Below are 27,189 nucleotides of genomic sequence, written 5' to 3' on the forward strand. Positions count from 1 at the left end.
CCACACCAGCCAAAAAAATATATATAATAATAAAATAAAATAATAATAAAAACAAATTAATAATAAGAAGAAAATTTTTTAAAAAATAATAATTAATAAGAGAAAAGAAAATGGACAACCTATGCATTTCTCTCCTCCCTTAGGTAATTATCCAGTTGACCTTTGAATTTCCTCAAACTGTCAGCCTCTACCACCCATGTAGGTAACTTATTCCAGTAATTTATAACTCGCTGGCTAAAATCAAACTTCCTGCAATTCAGTCTAAACTCCCCCCCCTTAAGTTTAAATTATGGCCCCTTGTTCTTGAATGCTATTATAACCGTGAAAATTTCGTCCTCGTTCATTTTACTTATGCCTCTCAGAGCCTTAAACACCTCAATCAAGTCTCCTCTAAGGTACCTAGTTTCCAAGCTCTGCAACCTACATATTCAAAGTCTTTCCTCAATATAGACGCCCTTTTGCCGATCTCACCAGGAAAATTACCCATCTTTGGACCCTTTAAACTCAATTGAAGTTTAAAGAAAGCACAATGTCTTTCTTTAGGTGCAGTCTCGATACTTGAACACAGTATTCCAAGTGTGGTCTTACAATAACTTTATATAATGGGATTATGACATCCTTATCTCTACTAGCAATTGTTCAATACATCATCAATTTGGACACCATGGGCCTTCCTTGCAACCAGTCTACAATGCTCGGAGAACTTTATATCTGACCGTATCTTAATACACAAGTCCCTTTCCTCCATTACCTGCTTTAGTTCATCTCCACCAAGTGTATAAGTTATTTTGGGGTTACTGTTTCCCAGGTGCAAAACCTTATACTTTGCTGGATTAAAGCATAGCTGCCATTTTTCTGACCATTCCTGAAGTCTATCTAGGTCATTCTGAAGAAGCTCTGCTTGGCGGCAATCATTAACTACTCTACCAATCTTTACATCATCTGCAAATTTAGACGTCATGCCCTCTATCCCTTCATTGATGTCATTTATGAAAATCAAAAAAAAAAGTGGTCCTAATACTAATCCTTGAGGAACCCCACTTCTTACATCAACCCAATTTGACAAATAACCATTTATCACAACCCTCTGCCTCCTGCCCTGAAGCCATCCAGCTATCCATCTAAGGATTTTACTTGTGATTCCAACCTGATCCAGCTTATAAAGTAACTGCTCATGTGGGACTGAGTCAAATGCCTTGCTGAAATCCAAATAAACAACATCAAAATTATAAGTCCAGCTCTTGAGTAACCCTGTCAAAATAGCTAACCAGATTAGTTAAACATGATTTTCCCTTTACAAAACCATGCTGAGTATCCTTCAGAATTCCATTTCTATCTAAGTGATCCTGAATTCCACCCATGAGCATAGTCTCCATGATTTTCCTTACTACTGAAGTTAGACTAACCGGCCTGTAATTTCCCACTTCACTCTTAGAACTGCCCTTATATATTGGAGATACGTTGGCATTGTTCCGATCCAATGGAATCACTCCCAAGTCCAGTGATGCTCTCATAATTAGCCTCAATGGTTCAATGCACTCACTTGCCACCTCCCTTAAGATTAAAGGGTAAATGCCATCAACACCAGGAGCCTTACTCGCCTGTAGGCTTTAAAAGTTTTTCATTAAATAAACATGTGAAATTTCAACATCATTACATTTTTTTCAACTTCACTCCCATAATTTCTCATTGACGTAAAGGATTTTTCTTCTGTAAATATTGATGCAAAGTAACTGTTCAGTTCATCTGCAACATCAGCTGGGATATGTAATACTACACATGTCCATTCATAAGGGTCCGATCTGGTTTGTCTCTCTCTTTTTGCATTTATATAAGTGAAGAATTTCTTATTCCCCGTTTGCTCTCTTTGCCAGCAATTTCTCATAATCTGCCTTTGCCAGCCTAACCTTTTCAATGGCATTATTACAGTTTGTAGCTGTTGTAGATCAATTTGTAGTTATTATAGACTTCAGTAACTTTTATTGCCCTGTAACATTTTCCATGCAGTCTTTTTCTGCTCAAGTAATCTGGCAACTTCATTATTCATCCAACTTGGATTCCTCCTCGTGGAGTATTTTTTTTAATGGTATATAAGCATTCAAGGCTTCGGTGATTAATGTTTTAAAAGTATACCATAGTTCAGTTGTATTCGCTCTCTGTGAGATATCTACCCAATTAATACAGCCCATGTAGCATCTTAAGCGCTGTAATTTCCTTTCCTGAAATTATAACCCATTCATTTGCCTTTAACTACTGTTACCTCTCTCTTCATTGTCCCCCATAGAACTCCGTGATCGCTTCCTGCTATTAGTTTCTGTACTGTCAGCCCTGTTATGTCATCTGGTTCATGGGTGATGATGAGGTCTAGAGTATTCTTTTCCCTGTTGATACAAATAGCAATCATCTAGTTGATTTAAAAATTTTGTCCCACATGTGGAGTTTCCTTCCCATTTGCTCCAATCATTTAGAAGCAAATTAAAATCACCCATAATAAGACATTCATGCTTACTTGCCCATTCCATTTACATGTAGAGGCTCTCATCATAATCTTCACAATTGCCTGGCCTGTAGATTACTTCCACTCTCGTTATACCTTTGCTTCCAACTATTTCACACCATACAGATTCTATACTAGCATGCGAAACGTCTGAATCTGGGAAAAGCTTTCATCATGCTCAGGCTGCTTTTGATAAGAAGCATTACCCCACCACCTCTTCTATCTTCCCTATCCTTCCTAAATACATTATACATACTGTACTGAAACTCGTTATCCCTTATCCCCAGGTGGCACCACGTTTCTGTAAGCCCTATTATATCACCGTTACTTGTCCTAACCAGCAGTTCGAATTCACTCGTTTTATTGACAACACTTCTGATAAACAATTAAGACTTAGTGCTCTTGTATAGTTAACTACCCTGACACACACCCCTTAAAGTTAGTTAAGCTAGCTTTCCTAGTATTTACTACCCGCTCATTTGAAACGTTTCTGCCCTCAGAACGTCTTGCTAATAAGTTCTGTTGCAGTAACAAACAAATACTCTTGAGGTATGTGTAAGCATTAATTTGCCAATACTATCAGATAAATGCATATCTATATTACCCTTGTCCCCCAAAACTAGCAGTTTCCCTGAACCTTTAAGGTATCCTCAATAATACTGGTAAAAACTCTTGCACCACCTTTGTTTAAATGTATCCTGTCTCTACAAAACAGATTCCTTCTACCTACAAGTGTGGGCCAAGCTGATAGAAATTTTCCCCAAAAGCCTTGCAGAGTCCTTCAAGTCTTGAGTTAATCCACAAGGCTTTCAGCATATAATCCCTGCTATCATGCCTGGGCAGAATTGCAGACACAGACATTGACTTAACTCGCGACATTTCTTCAGCATGGTACTGTATTTGTCTAACAAATTGTCAGATCGCGTATGCTTAATGTCATTAGTCCCCCACATGAATAATAATATTCTCTTTCCCCCACCTTAAAATCAGTCTGTTAGTGACATCATTAATAGTTACTCCCAGCAGACATACCCTGGTTCTAGTCCACCTATTCTTATTACAAAAAATATTTCCCCGTTTCCCTGACAATAGAGTCTCCTAATAAAACTAAGTCCTTTTGAACCAGAGTAGTCTGCACTAGAGTCTTGAGTCGCTGACGAGCTCCCAGTTCCAATATTCTCAAGGCCCCTTTTTTTCAGTGACTCGAATTGCTCTAGCAATGTACCAAATTGTAACTTAAGATCGGTGCACTCCTTATAATGGTGACAAAGAAAAGAATCCCCAAGTGAGATAGGATTATACAATAGGATAATCCTAATGTGCAGAAATTTGCCTTTAGCCAGCTGGTAGTTGATTGCTGGAACAAACTTCCATCTGTCATTATAGAAGTTGATAGCTTAAATAAATTCAAGGAAGAACTGGACAAACTTTTGGAGAAATGGATGGGTGAAATTCGAAATAGGGTTTTTTTGGCTGATTCTGTATAAGCTTGCTTTCTTGCACCATATGCCTCTACTAATGCTAATGCCCACTACCAATTCCTTAAATGCTGATCTCCAGGTAATTTTCCAGTGGGGCCAAGATAACTTAGTTCATTTCAATACTTCTAAAACTCAGTCTTGTCTTATATCTCTCAAAAAGGATTCTTCTGCTCCTATGCTTATCTTCAATTAACACTGATTGCTAGGCTATATCTCTATTGAGGATTACCCTGACCTACTCTCTCTCTCTTGGCATAAAAACATTACACATATTGTTTCCTCTGCATCTAAAAAACTGTATTTTCTTTTTCACTCTCAGCATTCCTTTTCCTCCAAACAGCTGTTCACTCTGTACAATTTGCAAATCTGCTGTGCCATGGAATATTATTCCCACATCTGGGGCAGTGTCCCAAAACCTCTCTCAGGCTTCTAGATTCCATTCAAAAGAGAGTGATTAGGTTAATTAATGATAATCACTAAGAAAGCCTTTCCACTCTCTGTCTTATAGATATTCTGTTTCTGCTGCATACCTTTTCTATAGATACTCCCATGGGCACTGTTCTTCTGAGTAGCTTCTATAATTCCCACTCTCAATGCCAAACCAATCTGAACACATTCCACAACCAATTAACATCCTTTTACTGTCCAACTTCAACCTCACAGAACCCACATTTCTTCTTCCTCATTTATTCTATTCAAGTTCCATTTTCTGGAACAACCTCCATACATATTTCCTAAAAATTATAATCTACAGAAATTCAAGTTTAATGTCAGCAAGTATCTTCTTTCATCTTCCCAATCTTCATCCCATGCAAGTACTTTTTTATATATATATATATATATATATACTAGGCGTTTCCTGGCAAAAACTGGCATTCCCGCCATATCATAAAACACCATACTTAGAGACATAGAAACATGAATCCACTTATATAATACACATAAATACATATATTCAAAACACAGATTCAGTTAGTCTAGTCCAGTAAATAATGCTCAGAACCCATTAGATTACTATGGGTTGTAATACCTCATATGCTTATGGTTTAAAAAAAAAAAAAAAAAAAAAAAGTCTGTTAGTTTTATGGCAGCTACAAGCAAAGGTGAAAATTATTCTTGTAATGCTTCTATTAGGGCACACAGCAGCCCGGAGAGCAGGGTTTGGGGATTACAAGGCCTTCTGTGATTCACACAGGACTATCAATTAGATGGGCCACATAATAGTTAACTAAGCACACAGATGCATACATTTACTTGCTTGTACACTAATTCTAGGAGAATAATAAATAAATTCAATGAGTTTTTTCAGATTTCAAATGAAATCGGCAAACTGGCATGAGTTTGAAACCTTAAGTACAAGTTAGTTCTTCATATACATTTTAAGTATACAGAAAACACATGGTGTCACTCTAATATTCAGGGATGCAGAACTTGAATGTGGCGATTATAATGTGTATAGAAAAAAAAAAAAAAAAAAAAAAGAGAGACACAGGATGTTAAATTATGCTTTTGGTTGAGAAATAGACACTATAACCATTAGCCGCATGTTCATATACTGTTGACTCAGTCTGGTATGAATAAATACACCAGATCTCACAATTATCTTAAGAAAATTAGATTCAATAATTAAATATGAAATCATAAAAGAAATATTTACCTATTTCAGTTTTTAAAATAAAATATGAATGGTACATCTTGGCCATTGTTGCTGGTATGTTGTGAAACCACCACATCAACAACAACAATTAACATTAAGTTGTTTCCTCAAAATTTAATTCCAAAAAAATTACACAAGTCTTACAGTATTTAAATATGAATGTTTATGTTGGAGATTGTATTTTCTGAAACTTGGCAATGAAAAATCCAATGGTGTCTTTGTTGAAGCTGGCAGTAGAATGATGAACATTGAAACTCTCCATGTCCGGAAAACGTTGTAACATGGATAACTGTTCCTTAGTTAGATCAGCTCCTAGAATTCCAGTCCCCCCAATATGTGGATTTTGTGGTACTAATGAAAGTTCTTGAAAAGTATCAAGAGCCCATTTAACTATTTTCTCATTTTCAGATAGTGTCCAGGTACAAGTACTGTACACAAGAAAGCCTCCAGCTCGTAAGAGTGGGACTGCTGCCCTGAACAGTTTTTTCTGTAGTGTGGGATATGATTGTAACTCGCTTGGTTTCATAAAATTTATTAACTGAGGTCGCTGTCCTAAAGCACTGCATGGAGCATCAAGTAAGATGGCATCAAACAACTCAGGAGGAAATGGAGGATGGGGAATATTTCCAGAATTTCTTAATTTTTGTGAATCATCCTTAGTTTTTGAACTGTCAAAAGCTTTAACAGAATCACAAACATATGAATAAATACATGTTAAACCACAACGAACCAAATTTCTGTTAAGTTGGTCTACCTTTGGTTTTGTTTTATCAAGAGCTATAATAATTCCTGTGTTCTTCATCAGTAGGCCAAGGTGACTTGTTTTTCCGCCTGGGGCAGCACACATATCAAGTAATAATTGGCCGGGCTGTGGATTCAATACATGTCCACAAGTAACTGATGGTAAATTCTGAAGGAATATTTCTTCTTGGAGCACTTCACTTAGGGATGGACTAGCATATAATGGAGATGTAATTTCCACAGCTAAACCTCTCAGTACTTGGGATGAGAACATTTCGTGTCTACTCAGGACAGCAACACCATTACCAACAAATACTTTCTTTCCTGTATATGGTTTTGTTAATCCTCTTAAACATTTACCCTCTATGTCTGCATAGACAGCTACACAAGCCTCTCTCTTAAGATTTGGTGGTGCTGCTAGGACTCCAGGGGCATACACATTTGCTCCTCGTAAAACAGCTACACCACACATGAGTCCAACAATTACTTCTTGTGAGTGAGGCTGCACTTGAGAAGATTCTCTTGCACCATTTATGACTAACAGATCTGGCAGTAATGGATGGCAAGAAACATAAAATTCATTATTTGTTTGTTTAAATTTTTGTTGAGAAAGGAACTCTTTCAACTTTATGCAAATACTGTCTATAGTTGCTTTTAGTGTATTAATCCTAATAGTAGTGTAGAGTGGTGGAACACACAACCAGGCTTCTAATTTGGAGAAAAAGGCTTCAGCTTCAGTTCTTCCTACAGCCTGAAGTAACTGTTCATTGCAGAATTCATTTTTCAGGTGCACCTGAAGCTGTTTATTCTGAACAAATGGCGACAATGGATAAGTCATAATTACTAAATGACCCAAAAGGGATGTAGAAATAACATTGCTAAACAGATATCAGGGCAAATATATATTTCATAATGACAAATGCTCACTGTGGCTTCGGTTTGCACTGTTCAGATTTTAATAAAATCTGGTAACTGGAAAAAAAAAAAAACATCATTAATCACCATTAAATTCCTTTTAGTAAAACTTAATATTAACATGAACTCAGAAAGAAAATAAAGAAAAAGTAAATTTTCCTATTAGGTAAGACATTTTTCTATTCTTTCCTACTAAGTAAGGCTTGCCCTTAGGTAAGACACTGAAAACATATTTAGCACTATCCAGGGAACACTGTGAGGAAGTTATATACTTTATCTGTGGCCCCAGGCACATAAAAAGTTAAGAATTTTTGAGGCTAAGCTATTTCTACTGCGAGTGAACAGTAACCTTTCAATTTTTGAATACCACACATTACCCCCAGGGGCTCACATCTAGCGAGTATGGGCTTGGCACATCCAGGGTCCTGAGCTAGATATCATTTCTTCTCTTTCTTGGTGATTCTCTCTCTCTCTATCTTTTTTTTTTTTTTTGGCTGGCACAGCATAAGCCTCAGGTTTCCTTGCACCATATGGCTAATAATTATAATTCCTGAAAAAGTGGTTTGTAAAGAGAAAGTTAACAAATTAGGAGTAATTTTTCCACAGATATAGTAAGGTTTTCTAGAAAATAATATGGTTATTTCCAAAAATGCATGACAACTGGGACAACCATCAAATTTATGTTCTAACAATGAAATTTAAAACTCTTTTTAATAATAAAGTTTTAAAATAATAGTATCTTTATTAATACAGGTGGATCACATTTGAGGAAGCAATTTATGGGTTAATGAAGTAAATGAGTGCCAAGGAATATTTTTGCTTAGGAAAAGACCACTACAGCACTGTTTATTTATATTTATAATTAATATTTATATTTAAATAAACAATCACAAAAGTAACAACTTTTCTAGTTTCATGCTTACAATTGTTTAACCCTCAGCTCCCTTCTGCAAGTCAAATTGCAGTGACCAACTTAACCCTTGAGTCATTATACAGAGATCAATAATCATCCAGCATGTTTAAAACTCTTGCCCATGATTGGTTCTTTTCACCTGCAGGGCTGAAACTCACAGTACGTTCCTATTTTACTCTAATTCACATTTTCCTTCTGATTTGAGATCTGCTGTAGGTCAGTGGTCTAAGTAACATATGTGAGATGTGGATATAAAAACAAAGTTGTATTATTATTATTATTATTATTATTAGCTGTATGGTGCAAGGAAGCCTGAGGCTTTTGCTGCACCAGCCAAAAAAAAAAAAAAAAAAAAAAAAATTTCCTGAGTTACCCAGAGAGAGAGAGAAAAGTAGAAGGGAATCACCAAGAAAGAGAAGAATGATGATATCCAGTTCAGGACCCTGGGTGTGCCAAGCCCATACTCACCAGATATGAGCCCCTAGGGTTAAGAGGTGAAAGACTGCAGTGTCTTACCTCTGCAAAATTATGCAAATTGTGCCTTGACAATACTCTAAAACTGAAACAAGGCAGATTGTGAGGACAAAGAAAAATCCTTGTACCACATCCCCAGACTAGAAATTCGAGTCCTGGTTTAGTGGTGAAACAAATTCAGATTTGAATGCTGAGGTGGCCTGTCCATGCAGACAAACTAGGCAGCCACTAGGACACAAGATTTAAAAGAAAAAAGCAACTTGGAATTAAAAAGATGAAGAAAAAAAAAAAAAATACAAATAAAATAATGTCACCATTTCAGTTCCTGTTTGCAATGTGTATTTTAATTCCTTCGTTTTCATTTCCAAGGATTTATTCATGTTCCATCTTTTTTACTGCAAAAATAAATATTTTATTTTAATGTTTCTTTGTTCATATGTCTTAGAAAAATCACTTCACCCTAAGCAGTGATAATATTTTAGCAAAATTCATTTTTAATTTGTGATTCAGTCTGCAAACTTTTCCCAGTTTAATGATAGAAACTATTCTATGTAAAAAATTTGTTGATTAATGTTGAAGCCTTGATGCTTATTTTGGTATAATGTAATGATCATTAACAGTGCAGAAAGAGCAGAAACTTATATAAATATAAAAGGAAAAATTCACTCATCTTGTTTTATATGTAATGTAATTTCTAATAGGAGTTTCAGTCCTGGTTAATGCAGAAATAAATTTAAATTTGAATGCAAGGTTGGCCTATCCATATAAGCAAATTAGCTAATTAATACCACATCAGCCAATGTAATATTTGCTGATGATGTAGTATTAAATGCAGAAGACATGTTGGATTTAGAAAGATAATTAAACAAGCTTAACAAAGCATCTTTTAATGTAGGATGACACATAAAAATAAACATGACTAAGGGAAAGATAATAATCAATAAATATATACCAATAAGGACCTGTTAAAACAGCAGCAAATCAAGGCATAGAAAGGATATCAGCATATGTCTATCTGGGACAAATAACAAGCTTAGAAGACACATGAAGGGAAGAAATTCAACTTGGTTAGGTAGCATATGGAAAAATGAGAAATATTTAACATGCCACAGTACCGTCTACTTTTATAACAAGTACGGAATAGCATTGCCTCCCAGGGGATGAACCTTAAGCTTTGAAAGGTGTTGAGTAGTTTGAATTGTGCTTATAATACACTAATGCTTGATCAGTAGATTGTGGTGCTTATTAAGGTTATTGTTTGTTATGTTTGATAGTAATTCTTTTTTTAAATGCTGTTTTTTTTTTTTTTTGGAAACTAGAAATGCTCATTAGTTTTAGGCTCAAATTATTAATGCATTTGACATTCTTTCAGACTTAAATTTTCACCTTATTTTCAAACTTTTCACGTTGTTAATTAAAGTCCCTCTGATAATCCCATTTGAGAATAACTCCAGGGGCTCACATTTGGTGAGTATGGGCTTGGCACACCCCGAGTCCTGAGATGGATATCATCATTCTTTTTCTTGGCAATTCCCTTCTACTTTTGACTCTCTCTCTCTGGGTAACTCGAAAAAATTTTTTTTTGGCTGGTGCAGCATAAGCCTCAGGCTTCCTTGCACCATATAGCTAATAATAATAATAAGTTCTGCATATTAGGTGCTCCAAATATAGTTCAATCTTGGCAACTTTGTTGGTTAGGATATATAATCCGCCTCAACCTCATGCCCTTATTTTTAAAATCTAAAAATGAAGAAGTTATCACTGCCTAATTTTAAGCTCTATACAACTATCACGTTTCTAATTCTAATTCCGAGGGAGATGGAAGGATATATTTCCTATCTCCGAAAGGGTGTTGATAACAATGCGAAAAAGGAGGCAATGATAATTAATTTATTCAGAATATACCTGCTATATCCCGAAAAGTTGCTATGTTCACATTTACTATATTAAGAATATAATGAATACATAACACAGATAACATTCCCCTATGCCCTGTTTAAAAAGGGTCCATTTTTTGGTATTTAGGGCTTTTATAGTAACATTTACAACTGTTAATTATCCAGGCACATGGCTTACTTGGGCTCATAAAACAATTGAATTCGGTCGCGAACTGACAAACGCCACTTTCGTCAACACACTATGTGATTAGAAGAGAGTTAAAAAAATAATAATAACGTGCACTGGAGTTATTTGGAATTAAATTGTAAGGGGACAATAAAATGTAGCATTAATATACAGGGTGTTTCAAAAATGATGGTCAATAATTTAAAGGTGAAAAGAACAAACTAAAATAAACAAAAAAAGTCCCAGGGAACATCGGGACACAAATGAACCATTTTCCAGATATTTTCTGTTAAGATCCGCCATTGACTATTGGGAGCACACTGGGAGAGTAGTCTGTATTGCTGAGACCTTGTACACGCTGGAATGGTAGGAGTGCAGTAATTGGCGATGTAAAATTCGCCACACACTGCTCTGACTCAGTACACGCTCTTGTAGAGCAACCCTCCTTGTCGAAATTCCTGCATTTTGTTCTATTCTTTCTAATGTCTGCGCGGTAGCACAGTGGTATCGAGACCTCGATACCACACAACAGGTGGAAAAGGCTCGGGTTCGAATCCCGTCGATGACGCGAGGAACATTAATGGGCTTTTTTTCACTCCGTGGCTGAGTCAGTCGGTCGTAGCAAGGTTTTTCCCCCAGAAAACTGGATGCTTTCGTCCAGCACACAGAAATTCGACCATGAAACACAAGCAATTAAAAGACATAAGATACAGCACGGCAGATGAATTTAACTATTCGGGTGGCTTAAATATAACAGTTTTATTCTTTCTAACACCTTTCCTCAACATCAGGTGTTATGATTCTAAGCCTACCTGCTCGCAGTCCATGTGCGAAGCGCCCATGTTCACTAAAGCTTTGATGTACCCTGATGAAGGAGGGCCTGTTCGGCTGCCTTCAGCGGGGAAATGCTTCTAGTACAAACGACTTAAGTTTTAAGACTTAAGTCTTAAGTCAATTTGCAGAAATTAAGTCTTAAGACTTAAGTTCTGCAAATTGCAGCTTCTGGAGACTAGTCTCCTGCGAGGTGATCTGACTGAGGTGTATAAGGCCTTGAATGGGTTGAGCAGGCTCAATGCTGATGGGATTTTTCCTCTTGCTCAGATTACAGATTTGCGAGAGCATGAATTTAAATTGAATTTGAATTTCAGCCTGTACTGTACTTGTTAACAGGAGAGACTGCTTCTACAATGATGGGAAGCACTTAAATAGAAAGGGGGCAATAATACTTGCGGATGCTATCGAGGCAGTGTTAGGTGGGTCGGAAAACTGCTAGCTTGTGTGGGGGGAGATACAAAGACTAATAGATTAACAGTAGCCACTGGCGGAGATGAAAGTGAATCTTGCACTGCTTCTATTGGAATGAGCAGAAGCCTGAAAATCAATCAAGATGCATGATATTTCAGAGACTGCTGGGAGTCATTGGGGTACAAGTAAACACATGGGTGGTGTTAGGGTAGATAAGAATAGAAACAGGTGCATGTATGGCACACCCAGGGTCCTGAGCTGGATATCATCATTCTTCTCTTTCTTGGTGATTCCTTTCTAATTAATTCTGACTGACTGACTGACTCTCTCTCTCTCTCTCTCTCTCTCTCTCTCTCTCTCTCTCTCTCTCTCTCTCTCTCTCTCTCAGGGTACTCGGGAATTTTTTTTGGCTGGTGCGGCATAACCCTCAGGCTTTCTTGCACCATATGGCTAATAATAATAATAATAATAATAATAATATACTTGAGTGTACACCAATGCTAGGAGTTTGGTAAATAACTTTGATGAATTTGAAGTATTGCTCAAAGCATCCAAGGCGGATATTATTAGGATATCAGAGACGTGGTGTCACAGAGATATAAGGAATGCAGAGCTGGAATTGGGGAGTACAACGTCTACAGAAAGGAAAGGAAGGGAGGAAGGGTAATGCTATTAGTCGATAGCCAGTCGAATGATGGCTGGGGAAATGATAGAGAGATCCCCATTAGGTAAGACTCTCTGATTTACTGGCCCACTCTATTTCCCTGTACAGTTTCTTATATAACTCTGATGAGTATAATAAGAAACTGTACAGGGAAATAGAGTGGGCCAGTAAATCAGAGAGTCTTATAATGGGGGATTTTAATTTCCCAGATATTGACTGGAATTTATGGGTTGGTCACCCACAAGCAAGGGTGACCCACAAGCAATAAATCCACAGTGTGCTAAAGTGGGATTTACTCAAAGAGGTAACTACCATCAGGGGTAAAGGAAAGGGTTATTGCTTTCGTAAATGCGACTACGATGGTCTGAGACAGTATTTAAATTCTATACAGTGGGACCAACTGATGATGGTTACCAACAGCAAATTCAAAATGGGAAACATTCAAAGACCTTATCTTGGAAGTTACTAGGCCTTTACATACCAACTAAGAAATATTGTTCAAGGTTTAGGCCCTAAATGGATGTTACATGAAGTAACGAGACATATGGCAGAGAAGAAAAATGCATGGGATACATACAAATTAACACGTAACACAGAAGCCTATGATATACAAGTTGATCTGTAACCAAGTTACAAAGGAGGTTAGGCAGGCGAAGGCAGATTACGAGAATTCATTGGCAAGTGATTCAAAGAAACACATCAAAGAGTTCTTTACTTATGAAAAAACTCTAGAAGGAAGGGGATGAATCAGATTGGAGCACTCTCAGCCCATCTGCTCAACCTGGAAAGGTTGAGCAGATGAGCTGAGAGGTGGCAAATGAAGTTTAACATTGACAAATGTAAAGTACTACACATGGGAAACAGCAACCCCAGAGCAACGTATCAACTCTGTGGTACTACACTGACAGTGGTAGAGAATGAAAGGGACTTGGGGTGGTTGTGCAGGCAGATATGAAGTTCTCTGAGCAGTGCAGACGGGCTGCAAGAGTAGCTCATGGAGTATTGTCAATGATATACAGGAATTTTTCCAGCAGGGATAAGGAGGTGATTATTCCATTGTATAAGGCAATGGTCAGGCCACACCTACAGTACTGTATACAGGTCTGGAGGCCTCATTTCAAGAAGGATGTAGAGCTGCTGGAACCAGTACAGAGAAGGGCAACAAGATAAGTGATTGGAACAAAGGGGTGCTCTTAGGAAGAAAGGCTTAAGTTTTGCAATTACAGTGTCTGGAGACTAGGCACCAGCGAGGTGATCTGATAGAGGTGTATTAAAGCCTTGAATGGTTTAAGCATGCTCAATGCTGATGGGATTCTTCCTCTAGCTCAGAAAAATCACCTGAGAGTGCATAAATTCAAATTGAGGAAAGACAGATGTAGATAGACGTGCGGAAAATTTGCCTTTAGCAGCGGGTGGTTGGTTGGTGGAACAGACTTCCATCCCTTGCGGTGGAGGTTGATAGCCTAAATAAGTTTAATGCTCAGCTGGACAGGTATTTTGAACGAACAGAGGGGTGAAGTGGAAGTGGGTTTTTTTTTTTTTTTTGGCTGATGCTGCATAAGCTTGCTTTCTTGCATCGAATGCCTCTACTAATGCTAATGCTAATGCTAATGCTACTTGATATCGAAGGTTCAACTGTTGATGATCCTGCTCAGGTAGCAAACAAACAAAATGAATATTTTGCATCGATGTTCAATGCCAGAGGTGCACTCAACTCTGGCAGTAAGCTAGAGAATCTTGTAATAAGTGAGAGTAAAGTGGAGGAGAAATTCTTGAAGATAAACACAAGAAAGGCACCTGGGGTGGTTGGGATCTATCCAGTTATATTAAAAGGCCGCAAAGGAAGTAAGCAAACCCTTAGCCATAATTATGAGAGCTTCATTGGAATCAGGGGAGCTACCCACAGACTGGAGATGTGCAAATGTGACCCCAATTCACAAAGGAGGATCAAAGGCTGATACAAGTAATTATTTTATTTTTTAATCCAAATATTTTGGGGCGGGGAATTTGATTTCGCTTACTGACGACACATCCGATCGCAGCAGCCTGGTTGTTATTTTTTGCTTAATTAATGAAAATTAAGCTAAAAAAAACAATACAATATAGTCTAATGAAAGGTGCTACTGCGCATGTTTGAAACCATTAAATGTATAGTTAGCTCTTTTTTCTTCAGGAAATTAAAAAGAAATAAAAATGAAAAGTCAGTCCTTGAGGTTGTCACAGACATTCTCTCAGATATGCCAGACAAGCTGTATTGCTACCTGGGAGTCTAAAACGCTGATGGAACTGATATTCGGGTGACACTCAAGTCAAGTGGACCCAATTTCGGCGACGTCCGGACAGTCTGTGACAGCCAAATCCTCTGCTTGCACCTTCACGATGGTGGGACTGTTAGTAATCCTGGGTATAACCTCCATGCACAAGCACATGGTGGGTGACCACCCAGATGTGAACCAACGTAAGCAGGGGTCGAGGTGTGGCGCCCACACCACATGGAGGAATGTCGCCCCTCTATGTTACCAGGCAGTACTAGGAGGTAGATGACTTTCATCAACCGGTGAAATACCACCACCTTGCTTATTGGAGGCTTGAAGTGGTGGAACCCATGTTTAGTCACTAGAGCTAAGTTCCGGTCAACCCTTCCCTATCTCTTCCATCATGCAGTATGATTGATGACTTTTGAGGTTATGATGAACGTTGTGGCGAGATCCAATATTCCTTACATTTCGAGGGTACAGCTCTAAAACGGTTTTCGCAGGCCGGCCGCTAGTTAGTACACCGGACCGAACCTATTGGTAACTCTCTAGGAGGCTTCCGGATCAGCTAGTGTATAATCTTGCTACCTCTACACTGCCAGATAGTGACTGGAGGGAGTCCGAGTAGTGTGTATGCGGGGAGCATTGTCGAGGCCACGTTATGTCAAGGATCTGGGTATATTCTTACCACATGTATGCCATATCCAAAAATTTCATTACTTCATACAGCATGTCCCACCCACTTTTTCTTACTATTGAATACACCATGAATTGTCAAACTAATAGAACAAGCTTATCTGCGAAAAGATCTAAACCTCCCAAGGACTTCCTAATTCATTTCACAAATATACGTGGTCTCAATTCTAATCTCAACGATGTCCATTTCCACTTGCAGTCTGCCAAACCACATGTACCTTTTCTGACAGAATCTCAGTTATCGGTTGATTCAACTACTGCTCATCTCAGATGCCCAAATTATTTGCTGTATGATTCCTTTCGCCTCAAAGGTGTTACTTGTGCATATGTCCGTTCTGATATTCCCTGTCAGAGCCTTGGCAATTTGGAATCTCCTCTCTTTGATCTTCTCTGGCTTAAAATCTCTCTACCTCATTGTATCAAATTCATCTGTTGTCTCTACCGTTCTCTCAACTCCACTAATCACTTGGAGCTCTTTGACTTCCTCTCGTTGCAACTTGACTTTCTCCAGTCCAACTTTCCTAACAGTGAGGTAATTTTCCTTGGTGATTTTAATGTTCACAACTCCAGCTGGGTTCCGTTTTCTAGTCACACCGACCCAGCAGGTCGAGATGCTGAGGCTTTTGCAATTACTAATGACCTAGCACATATTGTTCATTTACCTACAAGAATACCGGACAATCCGAATCATACAGCCATTACGCTTGATCTTTTTCTCACAAACAACCCTTCTAAGTACACGGTCGAAGTGAGAGGTCTTTTAGGCACTTCAGATCACAACTTGGTGATTGTCTCTTCTCCAATGGAGCCTTTATCTCATGGCTATTCCCAACCTCGTATTGTTTGGCATTACAAGAATGCAAAATGGGATGACCTGCGAGACTTCTTTTCTTCTTTTCCTTGGTCGGAATACTGTACCAATACTCCTGATGTCAACGTTTGCTCAGATCGTGTCAGTCAAATTATTCTTGCAGGAATGGAATCCTTTATCGCACACTCCACTTTAAAATCTCGTCCTTTATCTAAACCTTGGTTTTCCAATAAATGTGCTAAGGCTGTTCAAGAGAAGAATTGGCTTGTTTCTAATTCTTCAGTTTCATTTTCTGCCTACACCAAAGCTCGCAACAATTGTAAAGCAGTTATTAATCAGTCCAAACTAGAGTTTGAACAGGCTAAGAGTAGAAAACTTGCTTCTTGCCCTAATGGTAGCCGAGCATTCTAGTCTCTTGCCAAAGCTATTGGCCGCAACTTTTGCCCATCTCTGCTTCCACCTCTGTCCAAACCAGATGGTTCTGTTGTCACTTCAGCCAAGGATAAAGCTGACCTGCTAGCATCCCATTTTTCTTCCAGCTCATGTATTAATGAACTTGGTAAAACACCTCCCACCATTCCCAACACGGTCCATTCAATGCCTCCTGTGGTCTTCCGTCAAAAGGATATCAGAAGGATTTTGGTGAATCTTGATGCTAAGGAAGCTCCAGGTCCTGATGGTATTTCTCCACTTGTTCTCAAAATCTGTGCTCCTGAACTTACTGCTATTCTTTGCCGCCTTTTTTCACTTTCTTATTCCAAAGGTGTTTTTCCTTCTGCTTGGAAATTTGCTCATATCCAGCCAGTTCCTAAAAAGGGTGACAAATCCCTCCCATCCAATTATCGTCCCATTGCAATTACTTCTACTCTTTCTAAAGTAATGGAGAAATCAATTAACCGCCAACTCTTAAACTACCTAGAAACCTTCCGTCTGATCAACGATCACCAATATGGATTCCGTCAGTGTCGATCCACTGGTGATATCCTGGCTTATGTTACCCATTTATGGACTACTTCAATGGAAAGGTTCGGTGAAACAGAAGTAGTTGCTCTTGACATCTCAAAGGCTTTCGATCGTGTTTGGCATAAAGGTCTTCTAAACAAGCTTCCATCTTATGGTTTGGCAACTGTTTTTAGTAATTGGTTAACCAGTTTTCTCTCTGATCGCTCACTGAGGGTGATGGTAGATGGCTCTCTGTCTTCTAACTTCTCCACTAATGCCGGTGTTCCCCAAGGTTCAGTTCTTTCCCCCACTCTTTTCCTCTTGTATATCAATGACCTTCTTCCATTGACTAGAAATCCTATCCATAGTTTTGCCGATGATAGCACATTGCATTCAACTTTCCGTTTTAAGAAATCTTGTCCTGCTCAATCAGCTTCAACTTCTCGAAAATCTGCTACCAATTCCATAAATGCCGATCTTCAGGTAATTCTCCAGTGGGGCAATGACAACTTAGTTGATTTCAACCCTTCTAAAACTCAGTCTTGTCTTATATCTCGCAAAAAGGATTCTTCTGCTCCTATGTTTATCTTTAGTGACACTCCAATTTCTAGGCAAAAGGATATATCTCTTTTGGGGATTACCCTGACTTCTAATCTCTCTTGGCAGCACAAGCACATTACAAATATTGCTTCCTCTGCATCTAAAAAACTTGGTTTTCTCTCTCGCTCTCGGCGTTACTTTTCTTCCAAACAGCTGCTCACTCTGTATAAATCGCAAATCCGCCCTGCCATGGAATATTGTTCCCACATTTGGGGTGGTGCCCCCAAAACCTCTCTCAGGCTTCTTGATTCCATTCAGAAGAGGGCAGTTAGGTTAATTAATGATTCATTTCTAACAGAGTCTCTCCACTCGCTTTCTCATAGACGTACTGTTTCTGCTGCATGCCTCTTCTACAGATACTTCCATGGGCACTGTTCTTCTGAATTGGCTTCTATAATTCCCGCTCTCTCTTTCAAAACAGTCCGAACACGTGCCGCCACCAGCCAACATCCATTTACTGTCCAACTTCAAACTCACAGAACCAACTTTTCATCTTCCTCATTTATTCATTCAACTGCCGTTTTCTGGAACAACCTTCCTTCATACGTATTTCCCGAAAATTACAATCTACAGAAGTTCAAGTCCAATGTCAACAAATATCTTCTTTCCTCTTCTCAACCTCCAACCCAAGCACGGTACTAAGTACTATAGGTTCTAATACCTCTCGTGTTTGGGGTTCACATAAAAAAAAAAAAAAAAAAAAAAATACATTTAAAACAAAAAATATATATATTTTTTTAATTAAAATTATTTACTATTACTAATGCCTTTGGTGCGTCGGCGGGGAGCCTAGATGCACAACCTAACTTTGTGACTCATCTATTGTAGCCAAGTGGTCAAGCACAATAATGCAGTAGCACACGCTCTTTGAGCAGCCGGGATTTCAGCCCTTGACTACTAAATACGGTCCTTACTAACTCTGCATAACTGATTAAGATTTTCCTCTAATTCTTTTGGATCGTGGCTTATGACCACAATGTCATCTGCAAATCGTAAATGGTTTAGGTACTCTCCATTCACATTGACTCCCTTCTGCGGCCAGTCTAATCTTCTGAAAGCTTCCTCAACGGGAGCAGTGAAAAAACTTCGGAGATATTGTGTCTCCTTGTCGAACTCCTTTCTCAATTTTAAATTTGCTATTGTCTTTGTCTAGTCTATTAAAAGACGCAGAGTTCTCATACATTTTCTTCAAAATCATAATATATGGGGTATCCATGCCTTGCTTTCCAGTGCCCGAAACATTGCCTTATGCTGTATGGAGTCAAATGTCTTTACATAATCCACAAATGCCAGGCATAATGGTGATTTATATTCATTTGCTCTCTCCATTAGCTATGATATTACGTGAATGTGATCCATAGTTGAGAATCCTGTCCTAAAGCCAACTTGCCCTTTCGGTTGATTCTCATCAGATATTCTTTCTAATCTGTGAACAACTTCTAGTTGTGGGATAACAAACTAATTGGTCTATAATTTCCAATTTCTGACTTATCTCCTTTCTTACGCAGCAAAACTATAATTGCATTATTCCACTCCTTAAGCATCACAACTTTTCTAACGCATTTTTGAAGGGTCTTGCCAGTTTTTGTGCCATGTCTCTTCCTCCTAATTTTAATACCTCCACAGTAATTACACCCTCACCTGGGAGGCAATGCACGTTCTACCTCATCAGGAAGGATATCGGGTATGTCATACGTGTTAGTAATTTGCGAATCATCTTCCCCGCTGCTGGCATCATTCCCTCGCTCCTTTGAATTATGCCTTCTCTGCTATTTATAAGTACACCATCGCTATTCTTCAGTTTCAGTATCATTCGTCTTTCTGTATTACTAATCTGGCTGCTGATTTAAGTCCTTTGTTTTCCCTTAATTCGTGTGCTACTTTTCTTCTGTTATATCTTCTTATGTCCCCTCTGAGACTCTTTCTAATAGCTTTGCATAATGGCTTTGTACAAATATACTCAATTTTCTCCTTGTCAGTGTTTTTCTTACTCTTCATTTGTCGTCTTCGGTTCATCATGACAAGTGTTTCTCGACCATTTTTTTCCTTTGGATTTCTTTTTACCTATAGGTTTCTTGGGCTTTATCACTTTCAGAAAGTTATAATATTCCTCGTCGATATTTTGGTCCTAAGCAGTCTGCAGAAGTTTAAACTTCTTCCTAAGTTCCAGTACGTACTGCTTTTTCTCCTCTTCTGTTATTTCAAAGACCTTCGTAATATTTACTCGAGTCAGTTTTTTCCTTTCTTTTCTTACATCTATATCAAGTGTGCATCTTACCATTCTATGATCACTTCTAACGTTTATCTTGTTCAGGACAATAACATCATTCACGATCTATCTTCTGTTAATGAGAATGAAGTCGATTTCATTAGTTGTTAATCCATTTGGGCTCTTTCATGTTCACTTTCTGTTCACTCTTTTCTTGAAAAAAGTGTTCATTATTGACATTCCTCTAGATTCCGCAAATTCCACAAGACTTTCACCTCTTTCATTTCTTTCACCAATTCCAGAATTTCCTATAGTTCTCCTTTCTGCGCTGTTCTGTCTCTTTCCAACCTTAGCATTGAAGCATTGAAAGAGAGAGCGGGAATTATAGAAGCCAATTGAGAAGAACAGTGCCCATGGAAATATCTGTAGAAGAGACATGCAGCAGAAACAATACGTATATGAGACAGCGAGTGGAGAGACTCTGTTTGAAATGAATCATTAATTAACCTAACTGTCCTCTTCTGAACGGAATCTAGAAGCCAGAGAGAGGTTTTGGGGGCACCACCCCAGATGTGGGAACTATAATCCATGGTAGGGCGGATTTGCGATTTTTACAGAGTGAACAGCTGTTTGGAAGAGAAGTAACGCCGAGAGCGAAAGAGAAAACCAAGTTTTTTAGATGTAGAGGAAGCAATATTTGTAATGTGCTTGTGCCAAGAGAGATTAGAAGTCAAGGTAATCCTGAAAAGAGATATATCATTTTTGCCTAGAAATCGGAGTGTCACCAAAGATAAGCATAGGAGCAGAAGAATCCGTTTTGCGAGATATAAGACAAGACTGAGTTTTATAAGGATTGAAATCAACTAAGTTGTCTTTGCCCCACTGGAAAATTACCAGGAGATTGGCATTTAAGGATCAGTCAGGTTTTTACCTGTAGCTTCTCATAGGAGTGGCCTAGAAAAGCATACCAAAGCAACCTCCTGAGATACAGAAATGATGAAGGAAACAAAAACGGAAACAAAACGGTACAGAGGGACTTTATTCAAAACCAGACCAGACCAGACTCTCACCAGAGCAGCAAAGCAAAAGGCTCAAGCTAATGGGAGTGCTGTGACTCAGGGGAGAACTGAGGGGGGCGGTTGCCTCGAATCACATCCTTTTAAGATGCACTGTTTGCTTGATGTTTGCGGAACAATCGGGTACGGGACATGATACTGCCATGGGGGATGTCTTTGTGTGGGCACGATGCAAGGAGTGCAAGGAAATTAGGCGACAACTCGGCGTTGTTATGGGCCTATATGAGACCTTGAAGGACAGGGTGGATGCCCTCGAAGGAAATAAATTGAGGGGCCCATCAAGCTCTCAGCTGCCCACATTAACGCCAGAGCTTGGACTTGGTCATCTTGCAACACAGGCAGCCCCCAAGGCAGAATGCGCTGGTCCAACAGGAACTAGTAGTTGTAGGTGACTCAATTGTCAGGGAAACGGGGAACATGCTTTGTAAAAAGGATAGGTGGAACAGGACCAGGGTATGTCTGCCAGGGGCAAAGGTTGATGACGTTGTAGAGCAGATATCATCTTTTAAGGGCACAAAAGGTGATATAGTTGTACACGTTGGCACTAATGATATTAAGAGTAGGAGACCAGCGGAATTACTTAACAAGTACAGGTCACTGTTGAAAAAAAGCCGTGAAGTAGGGTTGAATTTGAAAGTGTCAGCAATTCTGCCCAGACACGATAGGAGGGAGTATATGATGAGAGCCTTGTCAATCAATTCGGCCCTGGAGGGATTGTGCAAGGCTCAAGGGGTAGAATTTTTTTCAACCTGGAATGTACTTGTTAACAGGAGAGATTACTTCTACAGGGATGGGATACACTTAAATAGAAAGGGTGCAAGAATATTTGCTGATGCTATCGAGGCAGTGTTAGGTGGGTCGGAAAACTGCTAGCTTGGGGTGAGACAAAGACTAATGGATTAACGGTAGCCACTGGCAGAGGTGAAAGAGATTCTTGCACTGCTTCTATTGGAATGAGCAGAAGCCTGAAAAACAAGATGCAGGATATTTCAGAGACTGCTGGAAGTCATTGCGGTAAAAGTAAACGCATGGGCTGTGTTAGGGTAGCTAAGAATAGAAACAGGTACATGTATACTTGCGTGTACACCAATGCCAGGAGTTTAGTAAATAAATTTGATGAATTTGAGGTATTACTCAAAACATCAAAGGCAGATATTGTTGGGATATCAGAGACTTGGTGTCACACAGATATAAGGGATGCAGAACTGGAATTTGGGGAGTACATCGTCTACAGAAAGGATAGACAGGATAGGAAGGGAGGAGGGGTTATGCTATTAGTTAAAAAACACATAAAGTCCAAGGAAGTGAAGCCAGTCGACATCGATGGACAGGGCAGTGTCGAGTCTGTTTGGTATGACATAAGCATAGGTAAATCAAAATTGAGAGTAGCAGTGTGTTATAGGCCTAATGACTCTGATGAGTATAATAAGATACTGTACAGGGAAATAGAATGGGCCAGTAAATCAGAGAGTCTTATAATGGGGGATTTTAATTTCCCAGATATTGACTGGAATTTGGGGGCTGGTCACTCACACACTAGCAAGGCTTTTGTGGATTTATTGGATGATTGTTTTCTAAACCAGCATGTTCGGGAGGCAACTAGAGGGAGTAATACTCTTGATCTGATTATCAGTAGTGTTTCTATATGCATTAGGAATCTGCAGATAAAGGAACCACTGGGTGGCAGTGATCACAGTGTGCTGAAGTGGGATTTACTCAAGGAGGTAACTACCATCAGAGGTAAAGGGAAGGGATTTTGCTTTCGTAAAGGCGACTATGATGGTCTGAGACAGTATTTAAATTCTATACAGTGGGACCAACTGATGATGTTACCAACAGCAAATTCAAAATGGGAAGCATTCAAGGAACTAATCTTGGAAGCTACCAGGCTTTACATACCAACCAAGAAATATTGTTCAAGGTTCAGGCCTAAATGGTTGTCAGATGAACTAATGAGACATATGGCAGAGAAGAAAAATGCATGGGATACATACAAATTAATGGGTGACATGGAAGCCTATGATAGATATAAGTTGGTCTGTAACCAAGTCACAAAGGAGATTAGGCAGGCAAAGGCAGATTATGAGATATCCTTGGCAAAGGATGCAAAGAAAAACAGAAAAGAGTTCTTTACCTATTTAAACTCAAGAAGGAAAGGGATGAATCAGATTGGTCCACTGGATGTGATGGTTCAACAGTTGAGGATCCAGCTCAGGTGGCTAACAATCTAAACGAGTATTTTGCATCTACATTCACACATGAGGAGTTATTCAGGAAGGGAAATGTCGTAGGTGAGGTAAACATTGGCCGTGATCTAGATGATTTTCTAATAACAGAGGAAAGTGGAGGAGAAATTGTTGAGGATAAACATAAAAAAGGCACCCGGGGTGGATGGGATCTATCCAGTTATATTAAAGGAGGCAGCAAAGGAAGTAAGCAAACCCCTAGCCATAATTATGAGAGCTTCTTTGGACTCAGGGGAGGTACCCATGGACTGGAGATGTGCAAATGTAACCCCAATTCACAAAGGAGGATCAAAGGCTGACACAAGTAATTATAGACCTGTTAGTTTAACTTCGGTTCCAGGAAAATTAATGGAGGCACTGGTTAAAGAAGCACTGCAGGATTATCTGGACAAGAATTCAGTTATAGCTCAGACACAGCATGGGTTTGTTAAGGGCAGGTCTTGTCTGACCAATTTGATTGGATACTATGATGTAGTTACAAAAGAACTGGATGCAGGGAATAATTTTGATATTATATATTTGGATCTTAGAAAGGCTTTTGATACTGTTGCGCATGGAAGACTGCTGCACAAATTGGAGAAGTGTGGCATTGGAGGCAATTTTCTGCTATGGATAAAGGGATGGTTGAGTGAAAGAATACAGAGTGTGGTAATCAATGGACACTGCTCAACGTGGACTAATTTTATTAGTGGAGTTCCTCAGGGTTCAGTGTTGGGTCCATTGTTGTTTTCTGTATTTATAAATGATATTGATGATGGTGTATCAGGCTTAATGTCCAAGTTTGCAGACGATACAAAGGTTGGCAGGGTTGTTAAGGACACTACTGATACTATGCTGCTGCAACAGGATCTGGAAAGGTTGAGCAGATGGGCTGAGAGGTGGCAAATGAAGTTTAACATTGACAAATGTAAAGTACTACATATGGGAAACAGTAACCCCAGATCAACGTATCAACTCTGTGGTACTAGGCTGACAGTGGTAGAGAATGAAAAGGACCTGGGGGTAATTGTGCAGGCAGATATGAAGTTCTCTGAGCAGTGCAGACGAGCTGCAAAGAGTAGCTCATGGTGTCTTGTCAATGATATACAGGAATTTTTCTAGCAGGGACAGGGATGTGATTATTCCCTTGTATAAGGCATTGGTCAGGCCACACCTTGAGTACTGTATACAGGTCTGGAGGCCTCATTTCAAGAAGGATGTAGAGCTGCTGGAACGAGTACAGAGAAGGGCAACAAAATTAGTGAATGGAACAAAGGGTTGCTCTTACGAAGAAAGGCTTAAGTTTTGCAAATTACAGAGCCTGGAGACTAGGCATCGGCGAGGTGATCTGATAGAGATGTACAAGGCTTTAAATGGCTTGAGCATGCTCAATGCCGATGGGATTCTTCCTCTTGCTCAGAATAATCACCTGAGAGGGCATAAATTCGAATTGAGGAAGGACGGATGTCGGATAGATGTGCGGAAATTTGCCTTTAGCCAGCGGGCAGTTGGTTTGTGGAATAGACTTCCATCGCTTGTTGTTGAAGTTGATAGCCTAAACAAATTTAAGGCTCAGCTGGACAGGTATTTCGAATGAATGGAGGGGTGAAATGGGAGTAGTGGTTGTTTTTTTTTTTTTTTTTGGCAGATGCTGAATAAGCTTGATTTCTTGCATCATATGCCTCTACTAATGCTAATGCTAATGCTAATGCTAAAAATGGCAACATAGCACTGGCTGCCACGATGCAGATGCATCACTGCCAAAGAGGGAACAAAGGGAAGAGGTGGTCCTCAGTAGGAGATATGGCCGCCACAAATGTCGATGCAGGCTTTGCACCGCCTGTCCATACTAAGAACAATGCTGTTGATAATTTCTTGCGGTAACATCGTCCATTCCTCTGTCAGCACCACCTTTAACTGGTGAACATTTTCGGGTGGGTGTGCACGTGCAGCTAGTCGTCTCCCCAGAGCGTCCCATATGTGTTCGATGGGATTTAGATCGGTTCGGTGGAACGGGCAGGCCAATCCATACGAACAATGTCCTCACTTTCTAAAAGCATATCAACAGCTGCAGTGTGATGGGGTGTGGCGTTATCATCCATAAGTACAAACTCGGGGCCAATAGCACCTCGGAACAGAAGCACATGGGGAAGGATTACCTCAGTATAGTAGCGTGCACCGGTTACATACCGCCTTCCAGTATCTAGAGTTGTGTACATCCATCCAAGATAACGCCTCCCCATACGAGAACACCTCGACCGCCATATCGATCCCTTTCAGTGATGTTTGCAAGTTGATACCGTGTGCCAACCTCTCGCCAGATTAGCTGATGTCCAGAATTGCTGCCGAGACTGAATCTACTCTCATCAGTAAAGAGTACCTTAAGTCAATGTTTTGTGGGTGTGACCTTTAGAAATAGTGTTGGTTCTTAAGTTTTGCACACCAGTGTATTAAAAAAGAACAATAATAATAACAGTTTAAACTTACCAATATTCACTTTTTCCTTTGCGTGCAATCCTTCGAAATCGGGGTGGAATACAGTAGGCACTTCTATCCATTGACTTTTCTTTAGATTTCTGTGTTTGTACTTCTTGGATGATAAATCACAAATTGCTTTCTTTTTCTTAATCTCAACTTTAAAACGTTCAGTATCTAAATCCTCCCTTTTTTTAGCAAAATAAGAAATTAAGTCACTTCAACTGACAGAATAACCTCACTTGGACGGAAACCTGCACGCAATTGGACTGAAATGATCCGACAGAGCGGTCTCATTTCAGTCCTAGACATCTAGACATCTCGCGACAGACAACTGGGCATTTGCATAAAAGGACCAATTAAACACCACGTACTTAGAAAATTCGTGCGACTTTTTGCCGATGGGGTTCTGTAGGCCACGACGCCATGTCTTTCAGAACGCGACGGCAACGTGAACGGACGACAGAGCATAAAATAATCCATTTATTTGCGGTGATTTATGGAACGGACGACATTTTGCCGTCGGCTGTTGCGCGACACAATACTCATGCAGAAAAGCGGGCTTAGCATCACTCTACTTTTTTTTTTTTTTTACTCTCTTTTCTGCTGGCGTCAGTTAATATTATTGATGAGGGATTTCGCTTGGCGACTATTCTTTCTTTGACGGGCTTGTTAAGGGAATTTATTATTTATTATTTTCTATTTTTTTTGTTAGTTTTGCTTTAGTTTGCTGGCATCAGTAGAATTTACTGATGCGGGATTGTTCCCTGCGGGGCGGTTAAAGAGAGAATTTATTTTGGAGAAGGGCAACTTTTTTTTTTTTTTTTTTGCGGGCTCCTGGGTTTGGGCAGCCTACAGGCGGGAGACGCTGGCGCCCATTAGACTTGCACTACTGCTGGTGAGTGCGGGATTTTTGTGTTATTTACACAGACAGTATAGTAGACCCATGTGCCAGGGACGGACACCAAGATGCGGTTGCCCTGGTGGCGCACCTGCTCCTTGGTGAATAAGTGATCATCGTACTATTTTTTTTTTTTTTTTTTTGATGTTCCATTTGGATACACGAATATAGGTGAAGATGGACATCAGACTGGGTGCCAACAGAGACAGTTATATATAAACTGAACTGAACTAACGGTACCAGGGGCTTTCCCATCTCCTCGTTGTATACTCTGTCTCTCTCTCTCTCTCTCAGGGTAACTCGGGAATTTTTTTTTTTTTTTTTTTATTTTTGGCTGGTGCAGCGTAA

At 39.4% G+C, this 27,189-nt stretch overlaps 1 protein-coding gene across 1 annotated transcript; it reads right to left on the minus strand.

The window, feature by feature from the left end:
• Positions 1-5,798: 5,798 nt before the first annotated feature.
• Positions 5,799-7,296, minus strand: LOC150077614 (tRNA (cytosine(72)-C(5))-methyltransferase NSUN6-like). The gene has a single exon (XM_090385962.1). The coding sequence runs from the start codon at positions 7,212-7,214 to the stop codon at positions 5,799-5,801; it is 1,416 nt and encodes a 471-aa protein (XP_090242088.1). The 5' UTR covers positions 7,215-7,296.
• Between the last annotated feature and the right edge of the window lie 19,893 nt (positions 7,297-27,189).

The sequence above is a fragment of the Mastigoproctus giganteus genome, chromosome 12 (assembly GCF_048544385.1).
Source record: "Mastigoproctus giganteus isolate SK-2022 chromosome 12, ASM4854438v1, whole genome shotgun sequence".
NCBI lineage: Eukaryota > Metazoa > Arthropoda > Arachnida > Uropygi > Thelyphonidae > Mastigoproctus > Mastigoproctus giganteus.

What these genes read in the sequence shown, in the direction of transcription:
- LOC150077614 (XM_090385962.1), bottom strand. Translation starts at nt 7,214, where the DNA reads ATGACTTATCCATTGTCGCCATTTGTTCAGAATAAACAGCTTCAGGTG.